A 27,713-nucleotide genomic window follows, 5' to 3' on the forward strand; every position below is an offset into this window, starting at 1 on the left:
TTCAAACCATAATTTTCAAAATACTTAAGTTATTTAGGAAGAGTGACTGGGGCTCTCATGATCATAAATCTCTTCAATGTCAAGAGCCCCTAGAATAATAAAAGCATGACCTTCAAAGACCAATAAATAAATAAATAAAACCGACTTATTGAAAGTCACTTAACGTTTGACAACTTCCTAGCCTTTGCATCCCTGAAAATCTCCGCAGGCGACTTTGGAAAGAGAATATAACCTCCTTAGCCACTCAAGAGGCTTTCTGGAAAACATATGCCTTAGCTCTATGTTTAGTTTCACTTTGTACCTTGATAACCTTTTCATAAAACACGATTACAGTCTTGGTCTTTTTACAACTGATATTAATTAGAATCGCTAATTATTCCTCTACATGAAAGCACTTTTGGTCTGCAGTTGCTATCTGCTGGGGTTTGTTTGTTTATTTAATTTGGTTTTGGCAGTTTGGTTTTTTTGGTGTTTGGGGTTTTTTCCCCCCAATAATGATTGTGGGGAAACACAAATTGTTTAGGAGTCGATGATGATTTCTAAAGATCCTACCAGAAATAGATTTCAAACTCAATAACAGAGACAGAAATAAAATAACAGTGAGAACAGTGTCATGCACTTTTACTTGACCAAGTGTGCCCATTTCATCAAGAGTTGACTCAAAACGCTTACTTATGCAAATAGTCCACTCACAATACGAGCTGACTTCAGCAATTGCTCAGATGTAATATTTACATATAGTAAGAATTTGTTCTACAAAATTAACGGTTACAAAATCAGTTTGTTTATGTGCGTATCAATTTCTCTTCAATATATTACCATAGCTGTTATGTGTTAGAGTCAAAATTCCAGAGTAAATTCTTTGCATCTCGGTCAGAACTGTAATCATAATTACTAGGACAGGATAAAAACCCCAAACCATTTTATTTCCTCTTTTTTTTTTTTTAATTATTATTTTTTATCTGGACAAATTCTTCTAGTAAATCCACTGAAATGTAATAGTATAATTCACAGCTGCAGTGATAATGACTAGAGAAAGAGGAAACCATTAAGAGACAGCCTCTCTACTGCTGAATGCTGCTAATAATCCCACTATTTCTCATTTTTATGACCGCATATTTTATGAATGATAATCTGCTCATTACATATTGCTATAAATATTTTGGTTTAGCAACAGAAATAGGCACCAATAAACTATACATTCTGGAAGCTTTTCTGCTAGTGCTTAAGAGTCTGATAATGTATATCATAGCAATATTTTCACTGGACCCCCACACTGGGAAACTATATGAACTATTATTTTTAGCTGGAAGGACTTCATACATAAGTTATATACTTTCTGAAGTTATAAACCAGTTTTGTCAGTTGCCTGAAATCATACTGAATCTGCCTCATTAATTTCCCCCGCTGTACAATATAGCCTGCCAATATATTAATATTCCTACAGCTTACATAGTCTTGACCCAGCAAAGCAATGAGAATATTGTAAATTTTGCACCTGAGCACTACTTGTAGCACTGTATACTTTTACCTTCATTCAAGCTATTACAATCACAGGTGGATATAATTCAAAGTACTTAAGAATTGAGGACAAGCTATAAAACCCACTGAATTTTAAAAGCTATTTTAACCTATTTGAAACTACATTCTTTTCAGCCTCATATATCTCAAGTCTGTCTGTTATTTTGGAAATTCAAGAAGTGCCAGAGACTTTTAATCACCTCTGCAACAAACGACCTGAGGCTGATTCTATTCCTTCCTCCTGGCAAAATAAACTTTTATTAACCGTTCTTTTGAATGACAAGTCCCAGTACTAAGTTCAATACCACGAACTTTGGAAATCTGGCTTTAGATTTCACCAGGTTTCTGTGGTGGTATTTTTCTTTCTTTCTTTCTTTTGTTAGCACATATTAAGGTGATATCTGTCTTGGTCCATTTGTAAACCAATTTTCAAAATTACCTGGTAGCTTGGTAGAAGCTGGGCTAGGTGTGGTCCCCAAAGGAAATTAGGAAAGATGCAGCGTAGCTGGTGGGTGTTTTATGCAGCTGAATTTGGGTAATAAACTAGCTTCCAATTGTTGCTAAGCTTCACAAAATCAACATAAAATCATACTTAAATGCAAAATGTGCTATGGGATTTCTGCTCTTATTAGTGTGCTGCTTTATCAGAATATTTGGTGTCCAAAAATGAAAATTTCGCCACATTAAAAAGAAGAAAACAAGGAGACCGGCTCTTGGCTTACCATTTCTATTTCACAGGAATCTTCAACAGACTGTTCTGTAAGCATAATTAACCTAGCCATTTTCTTACCGATTCATCTCTGATGTTCCTCTCCCCCTCCTACATCAATAGCCCCCTCTCGAGACCCCCGTGGCCCTTCAAAACATTTAGTTTTCCTGTTTCTCCTATTAACTTCTTACGTTCTGGCATGTCAATAAAAGACAGCAAATGTCTTCCCTAGGTTGAAGTTACACACATTTTGGCCAGCTGGCCAAAGCGTTCAAATGCTGACTGACCAATTCAGCTACTGCCAAACAGGACGGATAATATCTGAGTTTTCCTTATCTTTCGCCCAGTGGGAGATTAACAGGTCTCCCTCCATAACTGAGCTGCTGATTTTCACCAAGAGAAAAGAAGGAAAAAAGAAAGAAAGGGAAAAAAAGAAAAAAGGCAAGAATTTAGTACCTTTGATACCTTAGGCTTCTACTAAATTTGTCTAAAACAAGGTTCAAATGCTGTTGGAGGAAAATAGGATTGATAGACTAATGGACATGATGATTACAGAAACCTGTTCTCTTTAGAAATCAAACTCTTTTCCTTGAAAATCGAAAGCCTCCAACAGCCATAATGTGCCTTTCAAAATACCACAATAACAAAAGGCCATTTCTGGACAAGGTATCACCTCCTTCAAACTAGAAAATAAGGGGAAAAAATATAAACCTTACTGCTAGAGGCATAAGCAAACATTACACTCTTCAACTTTTTCATTCACTATCCAGGTAGAACCATATTTTATCTTGGCCAAGAGAGAACTGTCATGGTTATCAAGATGCATTGTGCTGGTCATCTTCTGCCCATCCCTACATCTTGCCCAAGGCTCAGAACTGAGAGACAAAAACACAAGCATAGGCTTAGTTCCAGAAATTGATTTAAAGTAATAAATAAATAAATAAATAAATAGAAGAGGTTAGTACCCTAGAGACGTTTAAATGAATAATAAAACTGTTACATTACTGACTTTATCTGGAGAGGTTAGCATTTCTGCTTGGGGTCCATCTTATAAATCAAGCTATCAATCAAGCAAAACAATAACCCTTCTGTCATACTTTGCATTAACGTCTGATGAACAAGATTATCCTCCTGCGCATTAGTCTTCTACATACAAGGGTAACAGCCCAGAAAGATTTTTGAGTCCATGTAACACTGCAAGGTTCTACATACAAACACACGCGCGCAAAAACGGGCGGTACACTAGTTCGAGCTCTGATCCTCAGGAAAAAAACGCAAGACCACCACGGACAAGAAAACCAAACCCAAAGATATTCCTGGGTTTACACATTGCCTGAGTGAAATCAGTGTGACTGCTCAAAACTTGGAAGGCAAAGCTAAGCACGCACTTTCCAAGAACAAATCTTAGTTTAAGGCAAATCATTGAGGAAAATCATATGTACGAGTGCAAGAGTAACATCAGTTTCCTATTTATGACCCCACTTGAGCAGTTGCTCTAAAACCACACAGCAGCAGTAATGGACAAAAATCCCTCCCTAGTAATAATGATGTATTTTTTTTCCTAGTGGTAATAATATTTTGTTTTATTGCTCTGCAAGTTTTATTCTCATTAAAAGTGCCTTTTAAAAAAGTACTTCTAAAGATCACCAGCATTTCCAGTAAATTCAAATGCAAGCTCGTAATACTTGACCATTAAAATGCTGCTAAAAAATTATCATAGAACAGTTCAAAAGTCTAAGAAAATTTGGCAAGTGGACCTATTTCTTTGTTTAATAACTGAGGGCAAAAAGGTTTCCTGGGTCCTCCAGGTAGTTCACACACAGAAGGGATTTTGACCTTGTCCATTTACTTTTTTTATTTTTACAAAGATGTTTGATATACACGTTTTTTGGTAGCAGCTTAGCTGAATTAAAAACAAACAATATCACTTTAGGTTGTTAAAGCTGATCAGGCCAATAAACTATATACTGAAAAAGAAAAGCACACCAATGTTTTCAATTTAGGAACTGCCAGAAAGAAACATCCATTAAAAATTTAAGTTGCTAGTTCTTGCTCTCTGTTTGGGTTCATGTCAAATGATGAATGTTTTTTCTAAGAAGACACGTGAAAGAATTTGAGATCAGAGTGCTTAAGTCTCCATGCCAGGCCACATACTCCACATTTTCCAAAAAGCGAGTCTCCTTTTTCCTATCACTGATGTAGCAGAGAGCCCCTGAAAAGTGCATGGGTCTGTACCATATTTGCTAATATTAACAACAGCCGAGCGTAACATGAAATTTTTACTTCTTGGAAGCCCTACCCTGTGCCCATAGCTATTTCAAATAACCAGGAGATGTCAAGACTAGAAAAAGAAGTTCTGGGGGAGGGATCTGGAGGGAAGTTAATTCAGAGTTCTGTCATTGAAGGTATAGGCCAAATGACTAGTTCAGATATTTTATTTTTTTTTAAATTTCTGAATAATATTTTACTCCCTCATTCCAAATAGCCTTTAAAAGATAAAATTAATTAATGTTCTTCCTCTTAAAAACATTCTTACATCTCCTTATGATTGATCCTGCAGTAGAATCTCTTCATGATCTCACCGACGTACCAGATATTTAGTCGTCATTAAAGCCTTGGAAAAAACCAAAAACAACCTATTATGAATAGTACTTAGCAGAGGTTTGATGGCAAGCACATTGGGGATATAATCAGGAGGGATGCAGTACCTGAAGGATAAAATAATAGAGAGAGACTGAACCTTGACAAAAATAGGCAAATAACCAAGAATATTACTATAGAAACGTAGCAGAAGCTATTGGTAGCTACCTGTTAAAAAGATAAGTCGCCAGTATGTAAAATTCCAGGGGGGAAAAGCAAAACCAAATTACAATGGACATAATTGTCAATTATGACAGAAGACAGCAATAAGGGTATTTTCTTTTCTTACACTGCGTTATGTGTTCTGGGCAACTGCAAAACTCACATTCAGCATCCTCCCTATAGACTTAAAGGAAATCATATTTTTTACGGGGACATTTCAAGATTATATGTCTGAGGTTTTGCAGTCTACAGCCTGGGTGGTGTTTAGATCAGACTAGCCAGCGGTGCCAGCTCTCTGTGGATGAGCCGTCCCTTCCTGAAGGCAGCCCGGGCAGCCCGGGACACGTTTCCCACTGAGGAACACCCCCGCCACCGCTTCCCAAAAGAGAGAGCACAGGACCAGGCTGCTCAGCTTATAGGCACAGGACTCTCAAAGGAGCCCTTCAGGGCATGGTTTAGTGGGCATGGTGGTGTTGGGTTGATGGTTGGACTCAATGATCTTAAAGGTCTTTTCCAATCTAATCAATTCTATGATTCCGATTCCTCTGCCGGGGTGGAGGAGCAAGAGCATTCACATGGGGCAGCTCAGGATCCACCACTTCACACATGCTCATTTAAACCCTTCCAAGTCCCACAAAACCCTGATGGAGCAGAGTTCCAGCACATACAGACTATTGCTGCAAGGCTCTCAAACCCTTCCTTCGCACCATATTCACAGCAGACTTTACCAATTTCTTCTGACTTCCGAACATCCGTGCGGGGACCAAGAAACTTCATCCTTTCTGCACGAGCACAACGGGGACAAAATATGACCCATCCTTTAAGCAGGCTGCCACTTATGTTTGCATTTGTTCTGACCCACATACATTTTCAATTTAGGGAAAGGACAGCTTCATATCTTATTTCCTACCCCCAGTAGTATCGGTCCCAATATTTTGATAACGTGATTTATAGATACAACTGGTCGAATAGTCGAAAGTTTGTGGATTTGTAACAAAATTACCTCAACAAAACAAATTCAAAATCGGATGTTCCCCTTACAAACTCACAGTATGGTGTAGAAATGCCAGAACATTAAATAAATCTGCTCTGGCAATGCAATAAGCTTGAGTAAGAAGCATAGGGTTAATTAAACCTGTTAAGAAGCAGAATAAAAGCTGGAATCTCTCCAGTTCCACCAAAAGTTGTTCTAACAGGTTATCTACCGTCATTGCTGTGCCCTTGCCTAGATCAAGTTATCTTTTGCTTTTTTTATTGAATGAAGAGAAGAGGTTTAACTCTCTGAGGAAAAAAATACAAGAAATACCTCTAAGCTGCAGATGATCTGGGAGAGCTAACCTATGACACAGAGCTCATTCCATCTTGTTGCTCTGAACTTCTGAGGATTTGAAAAGGATTTTTCACCATTGAAAGCAAGTTAATAGAATCAGAGATAAGTTTCAGGGACGCGATAAATTTAATTCCCCACCTGTCCACTTCTTGTCATATATCCCTTGACTTACCAACAGCTTCTCTCCGAGTCTAGGAATTGGTGGTGGCGGAGGGGGAGCAGCGACCAAAAGCAGAGGAGCAGCCAGCCCCAGCGAGCAACTCGACAGCAACCACCGATCAACAGGGCAGTCGTTTGTCCGCTCTGCCATGCTGGGATCCAATATTTAGCAAAAAAAAAAAAAAAAACAAACAAAAAAAAAAACCACAACCAACCCAAAAAAAGACCCAGCAAAAACCAATCCCCCCAAACCTTCACCAGCTAGGCTCTAATGCTTATACCAACTGCATGAAAGTCACTGTTAAGGTGGGGTTTGAAAGTTTGTGCGTTGTTTCATGCTCACGTCTGCCGACTTTCCCTCCTAAACTGAAAGGGAAGGAGGAAATATGCTGACTAATCACTATCATCCCATGTTAATAAAAAACATCATCCATTGCTTCGGTTAGATCCTTCTGACAAGCTCACGACTGAACATGTTTTGAGAACTTATCTGTAGAAGGTCAGTTTACTTTGTGTCACTATTTCTGATTTTCTAACCACTTTCTCTATAGAGATGTAGAAGGAGTGTAGAATTTATATAGAAAACACCACTATGTATTAAATGCACTAAATGGAAATTCTTTCCCCATTGAGAACTTTATAACTAGGGTAATGAAATTTTTATCAGGTCGTAACTTAGAAGATTAGAAGACTGGTAGCACATTACTCTCAAAATCAAATCTGATTAATGTTTAATTGTAGCAATGTGCAGAGGTATTAATTAGGTGTACTTTCTATGACTCATAAATAGCTATTAAAGCAAAAGCAAGAATAATTTGAAGATTAACACGAAGAGAATGGTATACTTGAGTGGTAAATTATAATTAAACTGAATGGACCTTGTGAAAATAATAGAAATTGTCATCCAATATAATAATTTTGATACCTAATGCAGTTATAACAAATTTTCTAGCAATCAAGTCTGACACCTTTTCCTCAGGATATTTTTTTGTGCAGAAGCCCCAGGTGTGAATTAAAAATTCATTTATGCTTTACAACGAGAATCACAGGACAGATCTTAAAAGCAGTAAATCTATTTAGTTCTTACTGAGCAACTGAAGCATTCACGCACGTACCTAGACAGGCTTTGTTTAAAAGGGGATCCCAGCTAAGGCTGTGGATTTGTATATTCAAAGAAGTGTTGCAATTAAACTTGAAGCTCTGCACCCTTGCGCTGTGGTTTTTTTTTAATGAACGATCCGCAAAGTCATACAGGGGTTAGAAATCTTGTTTCAGAACTGCACTTCTCCAGTGAGACACACTTTTCTGCTACATTTGTTACCGAGATGGTGGCCAGGTGTATTTTCACTGCTCATTCCCCTTCCTACAGTCTTGCAAAACCAGTTTTATTTCCATTATCAGACCATCCAACTTACAATGCATTCCTTACAGTACTACCACTAGTGAGAATAATAATATAGCGCCTAGTGTTCATGACCTTGCAGAAAAGGTTGAAAACATGACCGAGAGGCACCAATATCAGAAGGACATAAAATGAATCCACCGTTTCTGCTAATTTTATGCCAACATAACGAACCTTAGACATCTGCTTTTGGCATGAGCTACATTTTCTAAATTTATTTTAACTAACACAGTTGAAATTGGAATTTGCTTCTACTGCACTGCTCTGGAACTGCAGCAGAAAGTAGAGCAAATACATAATCTTGTGTCTTATGAATAAGAAACTAGGAGAAAAGGCATTAAACAACTTATCCTGTCTAGGTCTATTATTTGTGTATGATTTCTTATGATTGCATTTCTGTAATTATTTAAAAAGCCTAATTATGTAATCAAAGAGAAGGTAAGCAAATGGGTTTAATAATTAAAATTTTCATTCAAAAAAGGCGAACAGGGCCGTGATGCAACACTGAAGAAACTTCTTTGGTTTGCTATTTCATTTAACACAAAGATTAGTAACTAAAATTAAGGAGTTGCATTTTGGCCAGGTGATCCTCTGGATTACCTACATCTAATGCTAGAACCATTTTTTTTTGTTTTGTTTTGTTTTTTTGTTACGATGCAACAAAAAAAAAGCATTACGTGGCAGGTCCACAATCAGAAATAGAAAAGTTTACATTTCTTCAAGCTTGAAATGCACACGCACGCAAGCTCTGAATAACAGGATTCTATTATGGACGGAGTACACGCTGCACTAGAAATATCTTGAAAATTAGAACAAACATAATTAAGCAAATTCCTTGACATTGTCTTCATCAAAAGAATATTTTGAATTGTCAAGAATCTATCAGGCTTAATACCAGCCATTAAAAGACTCTCCAGTGCAACCCATACTTATTCATTTTCTATTACTCGGAAGACGTGAGGTGAGGAAAAAGTGACCAAAACGTTCTGCATGAACAGTAGTGTGAGTTTTCTCCATTTACACTTATGCCATCACAAATATGCTCTTAATTGCATGATAGCCGACAGAAACCAAACCCAACAACTTAGCTCTCTAATTTTAGAGCCTTAAAATACTTACAGCAGGAATTCATTATGAGCAGGAAATAAAATGGGGAGTTGCAGCTGGCTTTTAAAAGGTTATTTATTCTTAAACCATTAAAAAACCTTTTAAAAAACTTCTTTCACATATGTACTAATGCGTCTAATGCATTAATTTTTGGTTAGAATTACTAAATCTTTTGGAAGTTTTATAACAAGTGATTGATACAGAGAATCATTACGTTGCCTATGTTTTCCTGGGGGTGTTAATAAATCAAGCAAATATGATACATAATCCAGATTTAAAAAATCTCAGGTGGCTAGAATTGGTAATAAAAAATGCATAAACCTCTTTTACAGCTAGGGAAATACCCACTACAACGTACAAGAGAACGTTTCACCTAATTGCTCTGTCTTTTCCATCTCTACAGTGCTTTATTATGTCCCTTGTCCACATCTCCAGACATATTCAGTTGTGCTAAGGCAATGTAATAAATTCAGTGGTATTAAGGGATTTAGAAAAGGTTTTGGCCTTTGGAAATGTAACGTGGGTTCTAAGAAGCATGAATATGCCATGTTTTATGCTAAGAGCTGGTGCACAGTGACATTTTTCTTTTAATATGTCCCTAATGTTGGAGAGCACTGCAACAGTTGCACAAGTTCCTCGCCTCCTGCACTTCTAAACAATTCTAGAAGCCACAACTAGGAATTATTTTCGTTTAATTTAACAAGATATTAAGCAAATCTCTGTCCTGACTTTTGATTGAAAAGTTTCAGCCAACTTCCAAAAGGAAGTCATTGGAATGTGGATCCTGAATTTAGCAACAACAGGCAACCGCAATCAGGACTATAATGACCATAAAATAAATAGGACCATTTTGTCATCAATATATAGAAGATGCATTTTCACTAAGACTGGCTAAAAAACAATTTCTTTCAAAAACATTAAAGAAAGAAAGTTTTCAAAACTATCTCCTTCCTGATGTACAGCAACAAAAATAAAAACTTTACATTTTTAGAAACACAGAATGAAACAAAGGTTCAGTCACCAAGGTGAGTCAAAAGCTGACACTAAAGTCCTCAAGCTGCAGAGTGGGAGTCTGGATCAGGTCCCAGGCTAAATTAGCTGGGGAAAAGATTTGAACCCAGATTTGTCCCCGTCCCACTGACGTCAGAACCAATTGGTTGGAGGTGTTGAGGAACAAGGCCTTTTGCCTTCTCTTGTACGTTCTATCCAAATCCTAAAAATTTTCCACGTTCCAGTTTCCATTGAGAAATGAGACTGGAAAAACATCCATTTTTAACTTATGCAGCACTACTACCTAGATCAGATCACTGATCTTTCTCTTTCTGCATCCAGTTCCTGGTGGTGAACAGAAACACGTGGATGCTTAACAAATCGGTGGTAGCCCTTGATTTGCATCTACAAGGGTTAGATTTGGTGGGGTTTGGCTATATTAGATCAAAAAAACCAGAAGTTTGAAAACCTATAAAGTTTTTCCTGAGACAGGTGCATGTGCTTAAGGTGGAGGAAAAAAACAAATATTAGCACTGCACCTTGAACATTTATAAAAGAGCCAGTTGGGCAGTAGCAGAAAAGCCCACTAAGTTCCTAGAAATCAGCCTTAAGAGTCAAAGCACTACTACTACTTCCCCAATAGGGCCCAGAAGGATGAGTACACCAGTTTTTCCCTTGATACTGTAATTTAGCATCACTCGGAACCAGTCAGGCCCAGAGGGATGCACACCAGAGCAGGATGGAGGGAAGGCTCTACCACCTTCTCCACCTCCTGACGTGCTTCCATGAATATACTTTGCTTTTTCTACACCCTCCAACTCACCACAAGTCATTTGCTTGTGATTAGGAACTATCTTGCAAGCTAACACTTAAAAAACAATTACAAAAATACTCCAAGTCAGTAAGCTTTCTAAAACATAAGCTTACATGTGAAAAATTCAGATGCAGAAATCAATCCGTGTATAATTTCAAAAAAATACTAACAAAGCAAGGAATGTTTCTGATAATCACTTTATGAGTAGTACGTGCGTGGGAGAACATGATTCATGCAAGACCATGTCCCTGTCTCGGTTTTTAATGTTACTGTACATTACAGGAAAAACGCAGCATGAATCTCTCAAATATTTTCAGTGAGAAAAGGAAGGACTATAGGGAACCAATTAGGTTTGCCAGCAAACCAAAAGTGTTTGTGACTGGTGCCTCTGAGGGTCAAAAGTAATAAATTTGTCATGCACTAGTATTCCTGATATTACACCTGTGTCAGGGGATAGTGAAGATTAATATCTTAATTAGAAATGCTGAACAACATCTCCATTACAAGACAGATAAAGTGACAGTCCTGACACAGTCACAGCAACGATTTTATTCATCGTTTTTCTTCCAACACGATGAAAGGACATACATTATCAGCCTGGATGACTTCTATATTTTGGGGCAACGAAGCAAATCCATGACCTACCTCTGCAACTGCAGGAGTGCAAAACAGCCGGCGAAGCCGCATGACACAACTTGGGGAGAAGGGGGTTAGAAAGCGGCATTAACGGATGGGGTGACACAAGCAGGGGAGGTTTACCTTCCTTGGCACAGAGGCAAACGCGTGCTCGTTCTCTACCACATATGGCTGACAGGAGAAAAAGAGCAATGCTACCCATTCATATCTAAGCAGACACCAGCAGCTCCCGCTGCAAAGCGATAACCCAAAACCCCAGCCGGTTTAGTCCAGACCAAATTCCTGCAGATGCAGCAGGGCTGGTATTCAGGGCGATACCCTGCCTTTGCTCCAGAAGAAACCCCAGAATAGTCTGCTGACAAAGGCACGTACAGAGCTTCAAGACTTAGTCCCAGAGAACACCACCAAACAGATAAAACCTCTTACACGCTTAAAGTCTGCTGAGCTTTTATGGTACGAGCCTAAAGTTGTGACAACTGTTAAGAGCTAAAGGAGATTTTTTTAATCAACATTCTGTTAAAATCATTAGAAAGCCTCATCGCAAATAGTCACTAATGTTAAGAAATCAGAGAGTCTATTTTAGAAATTAAACGGGAAAGCTTATCTGCTGTGATTTGTGGGTGATTGTTATCTTTTAGATTATCTGTATGCACTATTGTGAGAAGAAAACTTAAAAAAAACACTTCACGCAGCTCTGCAGCCAGCGAAATAGCTCAAAAACCTGAAAAATAAATCCACCCTGACTGCACGTTATTCTTGCAGTATAATCAAACGAGTTTTGCTCAGTAAACTATTTAGCCTGTTCAGGTTATTTTGGATTTACAGCAGGACGGTTCAAATTACCTCACTACTCCCACACAGCAACCAAAGCAAACACTCGCTAACATTTGAGAGGTGGGCGAGGAGGCAAAGCCGGTTACATCACCACCACCTTTTCCACAAGCTGAAGAGGAGGCACATGCCAACAGTCACTGAAGAACACACCAACAGGCCTCTGCTCGGCCGGAGAGCAATTCTCAGATGTACGGATTCAAATTTCTTTCCTGCATATAGCAGCTGGCTACCGTTAAACAAGAGGGGATGTGGGTATGGCAAAGGGAGAGCAGGTTCTACCTTGTGCTGCTGCCCAGCCTTAAGAGTTTGCTGATGACGCTAAGACCAACGGATATTAAAAGAAAGTGCTTTTCTGCATCTTTAGAAATGAAAACAGAGAACCTCCCTGTGCTTACTTCTAAGCATTCATCTTAAATCATTCCTGGACCTAAGCCTTCCTGTTAAAAACTGCAGCATAAATGGGAGTGTAGAGCTTCAGAAGACCTCACTCCACCCATCACTCACTGGCAACAGCACGGACATCTAGGCAAACCGTAACAAAACCATACCGAAGTCTCCGTGGCATTCCCGTTACCGATAGGAACGTAGTCTGATCTTGAAAGCATAAACTGACAGGGCCTGCCTACGTAACCTGCTCCGCTGCTAACCAGCAAACATCGCTGGAAATGTTTTTCCAATACCCGATAGCATTGTTGCAAATTAAACCAACTATTTCTTACCTTATCCGGACAGACAGGTGAAACAAATTAGCCACGGTCCTGTTTATAACAACCTGTACGTATTCAAAGATGGTTTTCACGTCCAGTCACTCCCTGTCTCCTCTTTCATAAACAAACCAGAGCCCACTCTTTCATTTTCTTCCTAGGAGCTATGTGTTAACTAAACTAGAGTATATTGCAGATTCTGTTACTAGCTGCCTAATTTGCTCACCTCCTTTCCAAAGCCAAGCGCTCAAAACTGGATGTACTTCTTCAGCTAAGGTCCCAGCACTACTGAGTGAACAATTAACTTCTTCACCTCCTCTGCCACCCCACATGTTGTCAATACATCCCAGGTGGATGCCTGTCTGTCTCTGCAGCAAATTGCAATCAGCTGCAACTTCCCAATCTTTTCTGTAGAACTGCTTCTTGGCCACAATTATTCCTCATTTTATAGCCGTGCATTTGATTTTTCCATCTTAGGTACAGAACTCGTCGCTTGCCTTTGTAGAAATGCATCTTCCTGATTTCAGCCCGTTTCTCCACTTTATCAAGCTCATTCGGAATTTTAATCAGTTCTCCACAGTGCTCACAACCCCTGTCTCCCCTTGTCCCGCACTAGCACAGCTTGGTGTCATCATGTCCCACACTACAGCTGTGACAAGAAGACACACCGGTGGGGTTTTTTGAGTTTGAATATGCAGTGAAAAGCAAGAAAGAAGAAAAGAAAAGCAATGCCATAAGAACGTCGGTTTAAATAGCCAGGAAAATACTAAAAATTAGACTAGGAATAGAAACCCAGAAATCTTAAATATCTTCCAAAGGAGCATGTCAGCTGAGCACAAAACTGTGACAAGTTTTTAGCTCTGGGGAAGATGCTGCCCATTAACTCAGCCCTTGGCAGCACCTATCTTTAACTATATAACCACATTAATAAGGAATAGGAAATATAACCAAGGGAGTGTCTGCGTTTATTTATGGACCAGTTAATATGAGGTGGATAACGTAATTGCTGCAGCACTTTTAGTCTTGCTCCCATCTTTATTATATCTTTCCTGGAAACAAATACCCAAATCATACAGCCAAGGTTTCATTATCTACTCCGTATTAGCCCATGATTTTTTAGAATGTATTAAGTGCATAGCCATCTTATTTTAACCTCAGAGCATATACCCAGGTATTTTTTCAGACAAGCAATTAGAAGATTGGAAAGTCTCACAAAATGCTCCATTGAATTGTTCCATGGAGAGCAAATCTAGAAGCACCAAACAACCACAGCATCCCATGGCACTATTAGAGCCAAGAGTTATTGCTCACTGTGTGAAGCGACTTGCAGACGTGTACACAAAATATTGCAATTAAGAAAAAATAAAAATCCCCAAACTTGAAGCCACCTCCAAAAACCAGCATAGTTGCTATCCTACAAGCAACCTGTGCCTGCACATATATGCTACCTGCTAAAACCCCAACCCTTTTCAGATGAAGAGCTGACGATTTTACATTAAAACATGCCTTATATTAGCTTCATTAGAAATTTCCTAACACTTCAAAGTCAAAAAAACCTCGTGCTTTGAAAACAAGCAGTACAGAATCCCCTTGCCTTTTTCTGTTTGCTGAACAGCAAATCAAAACATTACAGGAACTCGGGATATCAGGGAAGGCTCTCTGGGAAGAAAATAAAACAAAACCAACTTGTCAAATGGGGACTCCCTGCTGCTGCATGCCATGCGGTGCTCTAGTGAGCTGCATCTGTTCAGCTATTAAACATAGTGGTGAATATGATACCGACAGCAGTGGCATTATCAAATACGCTGAGTGGTTATTAAGGCTCTATAGCATAATCTTTTCACTTTTTATTTTAATTGGTAGAAGTTACTGTAAAGTAGCTTCACGTATGATAATGCTCTTTGTGTTTGTCCCTAAATGAGAAGGCACTGCTACATAATCCGCAGCGAGTCTTAAAAACTCCATCTGCTATGCAAGGGAAAGGCTGAGCACTTTTGCTCCAGGAACGCTCTGTTGTTCCCTGGAATTCACTGGGTCAGGAAAAAAAAAAATCCCGCATGGGGAACAATTAGGCTTGAAGACATTAATGGGGTTTTACAGTGAACAAGAAGAACGCAGTCCGTAGCATTCAGCGTGTAGGCAGTTAGTCGCGAGTCCACCAAGGGTGAGGGCTGAACAGAAAATAATAAGAGATTCCAGCCCCAAAATAGAGCCTGAGGAGATCCGTTGAGGATGTAATGCTTCAACCCCATCCTTCGATCCAGAGGCCCGGGATGGAGAGGAGTACCTGACCCAGAAGCGGAATATGCAGAGGGAAGACTTCCCGGTCCTCTACGAGCGGCTTTTCCTAGACCAGAGAGAACGTATAATGCTGCAGCAGCAAGCAGCATGATTTACACCTCCCTTAGGGAATATCTGGACTTACATTTCGTCCTTGACTGAACTTAGATTATCACCTACAAATTCTAGCACAAGAAGGTAAAGCCACGCTAGTAGTTTCATGCTGCTGCGCTGAAGGCTTCAGGATAATTTCACAGAGAACTGGCAAAACTGAAGGACTGTATCTTTCCTTTGTTCCTCAGCATCTCTTCTTCAATGTAAGCCAGGTAATTATCGAAAGCCAAGAAATGCATGAGTCAGTTCCTTCAGCTAATCCACCCTCTGGAGCATCAGAATGCTTCAGTGTAAATGGGCTTTCAGGAACAGAGAGGTGTTTAAGCCTCTCCAAACACTTAACAGGGAAACTCACCAGTTGTTAGTGGGATTATTACATTAAGCATAAACCACCAGAACATTGGCAATATCAGTTCATTAAATCCTTATCCTGTCTGCTATTGTTGCAGAAATTCTTGTGACCGGCATGATCTAAGCGAAAAAAACAAAAAGAGACTTAGCAGCCGCAGCAGCCCACTGTCAAACAGGAAAAATCACTGTAAGATTGATAGGGAAGGCAAATGTTACACAGGGATGGTTGTTGCTGAGAGAGAAAGGAAAAGGCTGCTCAGTGATTCACCAGCAGTGGAGATGCGCTGATGTCAGGCGTGTCATGCTCAGGTAAGAGAGATAGTGATTAGACAGCATAGGGAGGTTATTGAAGATATAACTGGTAACCTGGGTTTCAAGAAATCCAGGTAAATTCCCTGCTCCAGCTCTATTTCCTGCACGACCCTGGTGCAATGAGTTAGCGTCAAAGATTGTAAAAGTGAAGTAACTAAATGGGGTGCAAGGCCCAGTGTGTTCAGTTCCACCCTCCAGTACACCAGATTCAATCAGTGATTTTACTCCAGTTACTCCTCACTGACACAGTGGTGTACGTAAGTGAAAAGTGAGAAAGGCTCAAAATGTTAAAACAGTCTAGAGGGGAAAAAGGCAAACTAGCATTAACTATTAAAACAAGTTTCCAGTTTGGTGATGACACTGAGGCATCATAGAGCAAAACCTGAATTAAGTGGTCTAATTAACTAATGGTGACTTACAAATAAGGTAGTATCTCACAAAATCAGAACAGTGTTAGCATGAGCTTTCCTTATTACTACAAAGTGATTAACTATAATAGCAATGTTTACTTAAATAAATGCCTGAAGCAAAGCAGCAGGCTCTGTACAATGGCCTACCTTCCAGCAGGAGTTTTCTGGCCTGATGTAGATCCTACTCGTACTTACTCCTATTCCTGCAGTTTCTTCAGACAAATTACTAGTGGCAGTGGTGGGATGAGAATTATTTGGAGTTAGGGTCAGAATCTGTTCAGGCCACCAGCAGCACTTTTCCCCTAGTCTTGTTCTGCATCAACAGGCTACTCTCTCTGACTGGTATTAAAAATGATATTGTTCATACTGCACGTTCACTGAAAAACTGCTACACTGGTACTTTGTGCTGCAGTGCACGCTATATCCTATAGCCTCACTTAGAGCTCATAAATTTAAAAGACAGGGAGTTAATGGCCCACATCCTGGGTTCTGGCTTATATTCACAAGAAACAAACCTTGATCTGTCCTGGGCAAACCTGGCCCTCTTTCAATGGGTCACAGCCACCTGAGAGTCACTCTCTCTTATTCAAGCTGACATCAGGAGCTAAAAGCATAGTCTAGGATACTCTGAAAGTGATGCTATTGCTCACATCTGTCCTTTTTTTTTTTTTTTTTTTTTCCCCCCAAACCACACATTTTCAGCCCAAAGTGCCTACAACCTGCCTACACCCTGCGCCATCATGGCTTCTAACACACTGGCTACACATGCCTTCCACTTGCTTCTGCGACAGGCGTGCCTGGGAGGGAGGAGGGAGTGCAAATCTTGTTGTGCTTCTCTAAAATTAGACAAGCACTAGGCAGTAAATAGAAATAGAAGAATTAGAAACTAGTAGAAGAAGTGGAAATATTATCAGGGCTTTCTCGATTATATTACTAGATATAAAAGACTATATATGCTTAATAAAATAGACAATAGATATAATAAGAAGAGAAGTACCCATGTAGGATAGGTGGACAAAAGTGGCTAGCTCTTGGAGGCGACCCTCAATCATCCAGAGCTCTCATTCTCCACATAATTACAATAATTTCCTACGATTTGGTCCTTCTTCCTTTGGGTGATCAGCCAGCTTTCAGCGAACATCTCAACTGTTCTGCTATTGCAAATAGTCAAGTATTCTTTAAATCTTAATAAGGTTGCTAAAATGTCTGCTAAATTTTTCATCAGCTCTTTTTATACATGGCAATGTTCTAGAACAGTTAGTGCCAAGTTATTAAAATATCTGTAACCTTCGTACGTGAAGATGTTGGCTAGTAACCAGTGCAGAGAATTTTGGATTAAAAGGACCCGATTAGATTGGGATGGATCTAAAACATCAATGGGAGAACATAATGTTAACTAGGAAAGGTGCTGCTACGGAGGAAAGATGGGCTATTTATTTATCTGTACATTATAAACTAATTCTTCTGTCCTCCTTTCTGAAGCCAGAAATTTGGTATTTATATGTAAAAAATCTAGTCACAAAAGGATATGTCTCTTAATTTTGGCCACATACTTCTTTGCTTTGTTCTTGCTGCTTGTGCCCTTTAATCAAACAGACCTAATCAATGGTCCTCATCGAGAAGGTCTCCCATGTGAGCACGCCATACAGTCACCACCTGAAGTGACTCCTCTGCTCCTTTAGCTATACGGTATGCCTCATTCTGTGGGAAAGAAAGGGTACGTAATCACTGAGACCCCTGGAGACTGCCACCCGCTTTCACTGGGATTCGCTGGGACTGCGGAATATGCACAGCACATGAATTGGTGTTTGAGGACACGGCAGAAAAGCAACTTAGGGAGCAAGGGAAAGGGAAGAGAAAGAAAGAATCCTTGAAAAGAAGACTGGACGTAATCCATACAGTACTTCACAGCTTTAAAAATAACACTGTAAAAATTAAGAGCTGCTTTATGAAGAGGTCATGAGCCTCTTCAAGTTTATGTTAATTAAATACGCTTGCTCTTTTTCTTGCCTCTTCAAATTGGTCCACTTCTGTTCTTAAAAATGCACAGTTCTTGTCATTAGTATAGCAGGACTCAGCCCAACCCCCTTCTAATCTTTTTAGCTTTTTTTTTTAAGTTCAACAAGGCTCCAGGAGAATTAAGTTCCATGTTTATGTTCTCTCCTTGTGCTGCATCAGAAGTCCCATATGCGTACAGTTCGCAACAGTAAAGTCAAAGACTTGCCATCAAATTCAGTGACAAAGTTTGGGATCTTAAGCAGTTCAGCCAACAAGTGGATTCAATTTACAGCGTAATCTTGAGACACGTGAGATCAGAAGGGATCTTAGAGTCTACGACCCGGTCTGCAAGATCATTTCACACAACACCACGACCACATGCAATTCTTTCCATATTGCTATGAGATGATTCTAATATATGGGGGGCCACCAGAAGTGTTTTAAATATCCAGTCACCCTCAGCCAGGCTGTACAACTTTGCTAGAAGAAAGGGCCTCAGGAGACTCATCGGTGTTGAGGGCTGGAGCATTTTGCATCTGACATACGGTATTTTACCTGAGAACTTAGGTCCTACCGGTTGTGCAGTTTTCTCTCGCCAAGGGGCTGGCAGGTGGTGACCCCGTCATACAGCATGTTTGGGGGGAAGCAAGCTTTTCTCCTCCCAAAAGCACGAAAGGAGCAGGATGCATAAAGGAGTTATTAGCTGGGCAGAGGAAGAAGTGAGAACTTCTATTTATCCCAAGACAGAGGAAGATGATGAAAGGAGTTACTTCCCTCAAGCTCATTTCTGGGCTGAGGGAGCAGGAAATCACAGCTGGGAGCTCAGACCGTCCACGCTGGTATAATGGACCTTCAGGATTTCTCCTTGCACCGCTCCATGATGGCAGTCATAGCCAAACTGTTTAATTATATCAGCCGTTCAAATTCCATTCATATTTTTCATGCAGTAAGGTATCGGTCTGCCCTGTATCAGAATTAGCGCATTTCTATAACCTTCTCTCAGCAATTTGGCCTGTTCCTGGCCAGAACAGACCGCTGCTGCTCAGTGAGTGATGACAGATCATGCAGAGTATTCAAGATGAGGCATTAACAAACAGTTTATATCATAAAATCCCTTTTCAGAGTTTTTATAATCTATGTCTCTGCTAATACAAAAGAATAACTAAATTGCATGCTTTCAAGGCATGGCTTGACCATTTCAGGGATTCCTTTATTTTCTTTCCTACAAGCTTAGATCTTTAACCTGATCAGTGAGGTAAATGATTGCTGCATTTAGAACAAATTCCCTAGATTAATTCATTGCTACCATTGTAATTAACTTAATGTTTGTGTACATTGAATTACATTTTCACCTGCCTGTCTAGTCCCATGAATGATTCTTCTTTGATTGCACTGCTTTTCATTATTCAAACTCATGAGCAAGTCTGGAAATCTTTCTTTCATAGTAATTTTTCTTCAGTTTAAAGATTAACACATAATCTGGTTGCTGAGGTTTTTGTTCCCCAAAGAGAAGAACAATTACTGCCCACGATAGCTAAGCTTCCTACAGCAATTTCAATATGTATATATGAATGAGAAAAATAAAAATCACAAATAAATATCATGTATATAAGCATAATAAGGAAAAATCAAATATTAGCAGAATTCTGGTTTAGATAACATCAGCCTTAAGAAATTTTCTTGTGCCTCAAGGTAGCAGAATATTGAATATCACAACTCTGACAAACATAATGATCCAAAGCCTTTCCAGGGCCCCAGAGTGATCCCTGATGCCCACTTAGCTGATATCATCATGGCCTGATTTTCGGAGGTGCTGACTATATTCAGCTTCCATTGACTTTATCCACTGATGTGCATGCTCAGCACTTCTACAATATCAAATTTCTGAAACCTAGTTCTGCTTTTTTTTTTAGCCCTTCCTGGACATGAATAATTCGATTTTAAATTTATTACTGTTTCATGCATATACAAGCCGCCACTGGCCTTACCAGATCTTTGCATTACACAGACACACATATAATAATAAGGAATTCCACATTTGAAAGATGATTATTAGAAGAAACATTATTCTGGGAATATTTTTTTAAAGATTATTAAACTCTTCCTGGGAAAATTAATTAGGTCTAGTACAAACCACTAAAATCAAAGGTATTTTTACCATCAATCTCGCTGAAAGTACATCCAACTCTCTAGGCATTGATCCAAATACATCTAAATCAATAAGAATCTTTCAATTGGCTTTCCATTCGGCATTAAGGCCAAGACATGTAAAGTATTCAAAAGAGAGTAACAAATTCATTTATCTTAAGACTCTGCAAGTTTTTCTCTGGTATGCCTAAACAGAGAAGTCTGATCCTCACTTGAGTTTTACTATTTCTGTTCACTTGAGGGAAGTCCATTATACTTGCATAAATTAAAAGTATCCGTATATTATGTATATGTACAATAGAATCTAACAGAGTCAACTATTAAAAGCCTGGTGCAGAAGAATACTGCATATGTATAACTAAGAGACAGAGGGAGGGGAGCAGGAAATAATAGTCCTTTTAAGTTTGCCAAAAGTTCCCAAAAATGAGTAGGAAAAAAGTCAAGAGGGGACTTTTGCATAATTCTCCATTAACTTTAAGCTGAAAATCAAGCCCCTTTGATATCAATTTTTTTTGGTTTTTTTTACACAAAAGTCAACATTTCATTTGGATATATTAAATATTTCCCTAGTTCATAAAAAAATGAAGTATATAATATACAATTACTGAATAAATAGCTCAGAAATTGGGGAAGCATTAACGTCCTTTTAAACCAAGAAAATTTTTGAACCAAAGCTGAAAAAACCTCACAAAAGCTTTCACTTGATTTTTATCCACATCTTTCTCAAAGAAAAAGTTTCACATTAAAAATGCTTTTCTCATTATATATATTTTAATAGATGTAGTATATAAATAGTTGGAACAAAGAGCACAAACTGAATTTATTCATGATCCAAACCCCAATTTTCTGTAACATTACAATATTTCCTCTCCTATGACTGTTCACCTCGGTCATTAATTGTAATTCTGAAGACTTCACAAACATATTTTGAAAATCTAAGTACAATACTGATTATCATGCCAACATTAAAGAGAATGAAGTAAAAACTATCTACCACGATCCACCCTGAGTTTAAGTTCTTTCTATTTTTGTATGTTTACTGTATCTTCTCTCACTGGAATCACAGGGTGGTTTTCCCCAGCTTCCCCCAGAAGAGGGTTAGGACAACATGCAAAATGCTGCCACTTCTGCCTTATTCCTTATTTTTAAACTTAGGAAGTTTGTTATCAGAACGATCTTCACCACTTCACCTGCTTCAGCAGATCCATACCTGTAATTCAGCTTAATTAGTAATTCCTCACCCTGCTTGAGGCAATAGAAGTGAGCCGAGCTTAGGCTGGGTGTCTTTTCTGGAACACCAAAGCTGTAAGATCTGAAATTCTCTGCTGGCCTCATGAACCCCACAAACTTCTTGTTCTCAATTTCAAAATCAGCCATAACCATAAAAAAAGCACACTGGTTTTGTGCTCCTATCAAAAATACTTTGATTTTAAAACAAATTACGCAAACAAGGAAAACACAGAAACTGCTGACTCTTTCCATCAGGCATACAAAATGTTACATTTTGTTATAAAGTCTTTCATTTTAACAATGAAAGATGAAAACATGGCATAATTTATACTTAAAACAATATTTAAAAATTGTTGAAGTCTATTGATGGAAATCTATCCTTCTTGTCTTCATCACTCGAGCAAATACTACTTGTGCCGCAAAGGACAATGCCAGTTCCCTATGCTAATGGCATTGCCAGAAAGAGCAACGTAACAGGATTTCTTAGCCCTTTGAGGCAATATCTTTCCCTAACTTCACTTTGTTCCTCACCATACAAAAGCTGGAAACTTGAGGCAGCAACAGCACAGTGCCTGTGGAAGATGATGACACACACACATATATATATATGTATGTGTGTATATATATATATATATATACCCTTTTCTGTCCAATGACCTGGGAGAAGAACAGAGGTAGGAACAGGAATCACTGACAGAATTACCTAAGGGCTTTTGAAGTCAATGAAAAAGCCAAGCACAGAAGTGCACGTGGTGATTAACCAAACACCGCGTGAACAAGCTGCCGCCTTTTTCTGTTTGGCATGGAGATGGATGCAGGCCATGCCAAGGAAAGGGGAAAAAAAGGATGATTATAGTAATTCTCAGAGCTAACTGACCTTCTTTTATCTGTCAACAGGAGAAGGAAGTGGCAGTAGACTTTTAGGCATGATATCTATTTCCTCTTGAACTAGATCACCCAGCAGAGACTGCACAGGAGACCACGTCCGTAACAGAAGTCAAGTGATTGCCGTGAAAACTAATTGCTGCGTCTCTGGGTGACTAAATCACATTAACATCCCTTTCTTGAAGCACGTGGATGCATATATATCATACACCCAGCCAGTCCTTTATATCTAGGCTGCTATAGTACAGGTGGAGTTTTATAATAAACTATCTTGGAATTTAAAATATTTGCACTGGAACTGTTAAGCATCTGGTAGCAATGCGGATTACACATTCTTTAAAATGTTTCTCATATTAACAATGGTTATTTGGGGAGGTTAAATGATTACTTTAAATAAATGTGTTCCTAACCTAACACTAAAGCTGTGATTCAGATGATCAAGTAGCAATTTTCAAAATCCGAATTGTTGTGAGCTTGAGTTCATTATTAGGCTTACATCGTCTTTAAGTAAACAGAACAATAAAGAGGGCAAGCACACATTGAAGTACCATAATCAAACTCGTAATTTCCTCTTCCATTTCTAGAATGAAGAAGGTTAAGAGCAAGCTGCCTCATAGCTCTGTTCTGAAATGTCCCAAACAACCCTCCCCAACATGCTAGAGAGGACTGTGACCTAAAATTTTTTTAACTCAAAGCAATAGTTGCAAACATTCTTTGCCGCCATTCTGCTGAAAATACACTTAAAACCTATCCTTACACATCTGTCCCAAATTTTGTCACTGGGAAGGATCTGAGTGATTAATGACCTCCTCAGTAAAATGAAAGCTCAGTAACAAAAGAACCAGTTTCTATCGTACTGTAAAACTGAATGCCAGCATAATTAAATCACAACCATATCCTTGTTATAACGTTATAGTTGTTATAACACAGGTAAGTTATCCGTGCACAGTGCATCTCAATGCACACAGACATTTATTGCTCATGCATATTCATTATAAAAACAGGTGGGTGGGTGCATGCAAAAGAACATGCAGAATTAGACTCTTCCCTCCTTCCAGTTTTTCCTCCTTCCACTATTCACAGCTTTTGCATGTTCCTGGTTATTTGGTAGATAAGACATTCTTAGTGGCACCTTAACATTGGTGCAAGAAGGAAGTTTTGACTGACACAACTCTTATTACAGCCAGTTTAATGCAGTAGCTGCCCATTTTGAAAAACTTCAATCCAATAAACTGTTTTTGAAATATAACATGTACATAGGCCTCTCCGTTTCTATGTTCTTCTTCATTTTTATAACTGTGATGTTTCACAATATCTTGCTGAGCTAAAATAGATCTCAGGTAAGATTCTCAGAAGTGCCTACAGTTCCACTGACTTTAGTAAGACATATGTTCTTTGGTACCATGAATGCTTTTGAAAATACCGCCTTTTCAACTTCCTTTTAAATACTATCCTTATTTGAAATAGATTCTGGGAAATTATAGCCCAGCAGTTTTCCAAGCTTTATCTAACATTGACAACCCTTAAAAAAATCCTTGCCAGATGTCTTAGGATTTCAGGTCAATCCCTTCGTATCTCCACTCTAGAGAGAGACTACACTGAAGCAGCTCTCAGAAGGTCGGACCTCATTCCAGTGAAATTTCTGGACAGTTACCACGGATTTTGCTCTGAAGCAGAGCAGGCATCAGGGAGGTTCCCAAAGTCTCTTGCAAAGACAATAGGAGGAGGCCAGGATCACCTCACAGAGCGTGATGATAAAAGGCCTTTTGCCACTTCACAGAAAGACCAGTAAAGTATAATTTATTATTTTCCCCATCCTTATTAAGCTGGTAGTGTTTCTGACCATAGAAAACACTCAATTACTCTTTTATTTTTACCATCTGTTGCTACACCATGGGTATAAGAAAGTTATTTGGAAAAAAAACCCAAACACTTATGAGCAGGCAATAATTTTTGATCTCCAACTCATAATTAATGAACACAATGTTTGTTTTAAAATGGAAAAATCAAGGCTAGACGGAAGATTGCAAGAATATTATGATTTTGACAGACTTCAAGTATAGTAAAACTACAGGGAAAACACTCCTTCATATGCTAACGAAAAAGAAAACACTGTAAGAAGAAAGTAACGCTGTTGACCACAGCGGGTGAATCTGGTCTCAGATTGCAAAGAAATGGGCAAATGATGACTAGGAACCTGATGTTAGATGAGGCTTTGGAAACCAAATTTTAAAATTCTCTTCAGCAACACAATACTTGCCTTGAAAAATGTAGGCTTTCAGTTTTTCTGGCACCTGGGAGAAGTTGCTTTGTTCACATTTTTAAATTAAGATTGTACAATACCAGCCAGCCGTTTTGTCCATGTGTTTCAATGTAAAAGAAGGGTATAGACAACCTCTGAATTTTATTTAAGGCCTTCTTTCTTTGTTTATTTACTCAAGCCAGTAAATTAAAAAAAAAAAAAAAAATCACATTTGTCCACAATGCAAGAGTGCCTTTACAGAAAAAAGGAGCCTGGGAAGATTGAATACCATAATTCTCTCTAATTTTGAAAATGATCACTGCTGAATGTTTTCTGAGGGTAAAAGTGTAATTGGTTATAGATCAATAAGTAATTTCATTCAAAAGGAACTCTTCTGTTCCTGAAAGTAGAGAGATTCTTAAATCAAAATGAAACTAATACATTAAAAAAGTTGGGACTAATCTAAACAACAAAATTTTATACTGCCCTAGTTATGTTTATCTCAACTGATCATTTATTTATGTTGCCATAAACATCCAGATGCTTTCAATTTTGATTACTAGTTATTTGCTTTAAGGCAGCTGAAATTACTTTTTTAGACCTCCTAGCCTGACAATCTTGCTTTCTGCTTAAGATTTATCATCACAAAGGAATGGTGAAATCAGAGGATAAATTCTAGTAGTAACAATAAGCACAGTCAATTGTGATACACTGTAATTCCCCCAGCAGGTACCAGATTAAGTCCCCCAGGATTAGCATACCTTCCACTAACATTGCTAAATCCTGTTTTATGTAACTAGATTGCAGTAAACTGCTGTATCTGTACAGGTATTGTGGTATGATTTTTAATTGAAAAGCCATATAAAGTATCACTGTATAAAACAAAAGGCAAATTGAGAATGTCTCGAGACCCTGTGCAGTATTGTCTATAATAAGCCATTATTATTTAGTTCACTATTGACCCTAAAAGATTCATTAACAAACTGCTGTATTTACATTAAAATAAATAAATTAAATTACAAAAATGTAAGAACAAACGAGACAAGAAGACATACGCATTTGTTAATAATACTTACGATATGCAGCTCTAAATAATCTCCGAGCCCAGTAGAACTGTCCACTCGTACCAACACAGCTTCTTTTTGAACAGTACTAAACCCTATTGCCAGTCTGTCCGCACGAGTGCTTGGCCGATCATTAGGAGGCCACGTGTAAGTGATTTGTCCACCACCTTTGCTAAAGATATACGTTGTTCCCGCTGCAAAACAGAAATAAATATAATTAGCTCACTTGCCCCAATGCAAATCTGCATGTAAATCATATGCTCTACAAAAATCAAGATGTTCTCATCTAGCAAATGGATTCATAGAAACAAACAAGACTATATTTCAACATGAAGGGGTCTTTAGCTCTGAAAATTTGCAGCAAGCGAAATATTAGTGCTTTTTATATAGTGCAATCAAGACAGAATATAACATAATTGCATATGCAGTGACTTAAAATACCATAGCTCTGATTCAGAAGTGCCTATCTATTCAAGACAGTTCTTAAGCATATGCTTGAAGAACATGTTTCTGTGATGTGCAGAAGAGGGATGAGTTGAACCAAATGCTTTCCCAAACTGGGCCTATGTGGAGAAGAAATCAAGTAACCCCAGTCATCTTATGACTGACAAAAAGAATCGCAGCTCCTCATTTACCCAACAAAAATTATATGCACTATATGATACATCATCGTGCCCAGCGAAGCAAGACATTAACAAATACATTCAGATAAGACTTTTACAGATCTGAGGTTTATCAGCTTGTGACAGATGGGGATGACAAATGGAAACATACTTTACTTGTCATGTCAGGACAAAAAGATATCAGTCTACCATCTAAGTAAGCAATGGCTTATTTGCATAATGCTCAATGTGTAACTTATAAAAGTGGAAATCTCTGCACATTATATCCAGTGTGCACTTACAAAATCTATAATCTGTTTTAAACGAGTGTTCTAATCTAAAACCACTTAGCACTCAGGTGCTTAACTTCGTCACCAGCATATTTCCTCTGAACTAAAATAGCAACATATCCGGACATTTTCCATTAAAAACTTGTATCTTAACAACAGCATATAGCAGGCAAATTGTGCATGCACAGTGGTCTTCCATTTGCAAAGTGACTACAAGCTGTCCACTTCTTTTCTATGAAGACAGGCCAAGCTTAGGGGAATATGTCAGCACATTGTAAATACAGATGTCTAGTTTTACTCGCTGTTCTAAGCTGGCTCACTGCATGGCGACACTTAATTTTATTAAATGTAATTCAGTTTATTCCACCCGATACTCTCACTACATAATGCCCATGTCCACGTAAGGAGATAGTGCATAACAACATAACTGTAATTTTCTTTCTTTCTTTCAAAATTGATGAAAAATGCTGTGAGCATACAAAAGGATCTAAAATCCCTTGAACATGTAGACTTCTAAAGACAAAAACAACAAGGGTTGCATAGTTACACCACTCCTTCAACTTCCAAATGTCTCAAAATCTTACTCTACTGCTAGGTGAGACTGCTTTGTGTCAGTCTCAAAGCAAAAAGGTCACCTGGTCTTTTTGAAAAGATATCCTGTATTATTTCTAACATCACTTTTCCTTTATGGAATTACGTACCTACCCACTAGTTTTTTCCAGTACCCTCGATTCGTAATATCTTATGCACTGTGCATAGCACTTAAAAAACTGTAAAGC

General features: G+C 38.5%; 1 protein-coding gene across 27 annotated transcripts in view; it reads right to left on the reverse strand.

Moving 5' to 3' along the window:
* Nucleotides 1-27,713, reverse strand: part of NRXN1 (neurexin 1) — a 720,174-nt gene that overhangs the window by 193,587 nt on the left and 498,874 nt on the right. For all 27 annotated transcript variants that reach the window (XM_049833873.1, XM_049833872.1, XM_049833882.1 and 24 more), the window contains one exon: nt 26,055-26,236. In XM_049833873.1, the coding sequence (XP_049689830.1) occupies nt 26,055-26,236 (182 nt within the window). The remainder of the gene's footprint in view (nt 1-26,054; nt 26,237-27,713) is intronic.

Source organism: Accipiter gentilis, chromosome 30 (assembly GCF_929443795.1).
Source record: "Accipiter gentilis chromosome 30, bAccGen1.1, whole genome shotgun sequence".
Classification (NCBI taxonomy): domain Eukaryota; kingdom Metazoa; phylum Chordata; class Aves; order Accipitriformes; family Accipitridae; genus Astur; species Astur gentilis.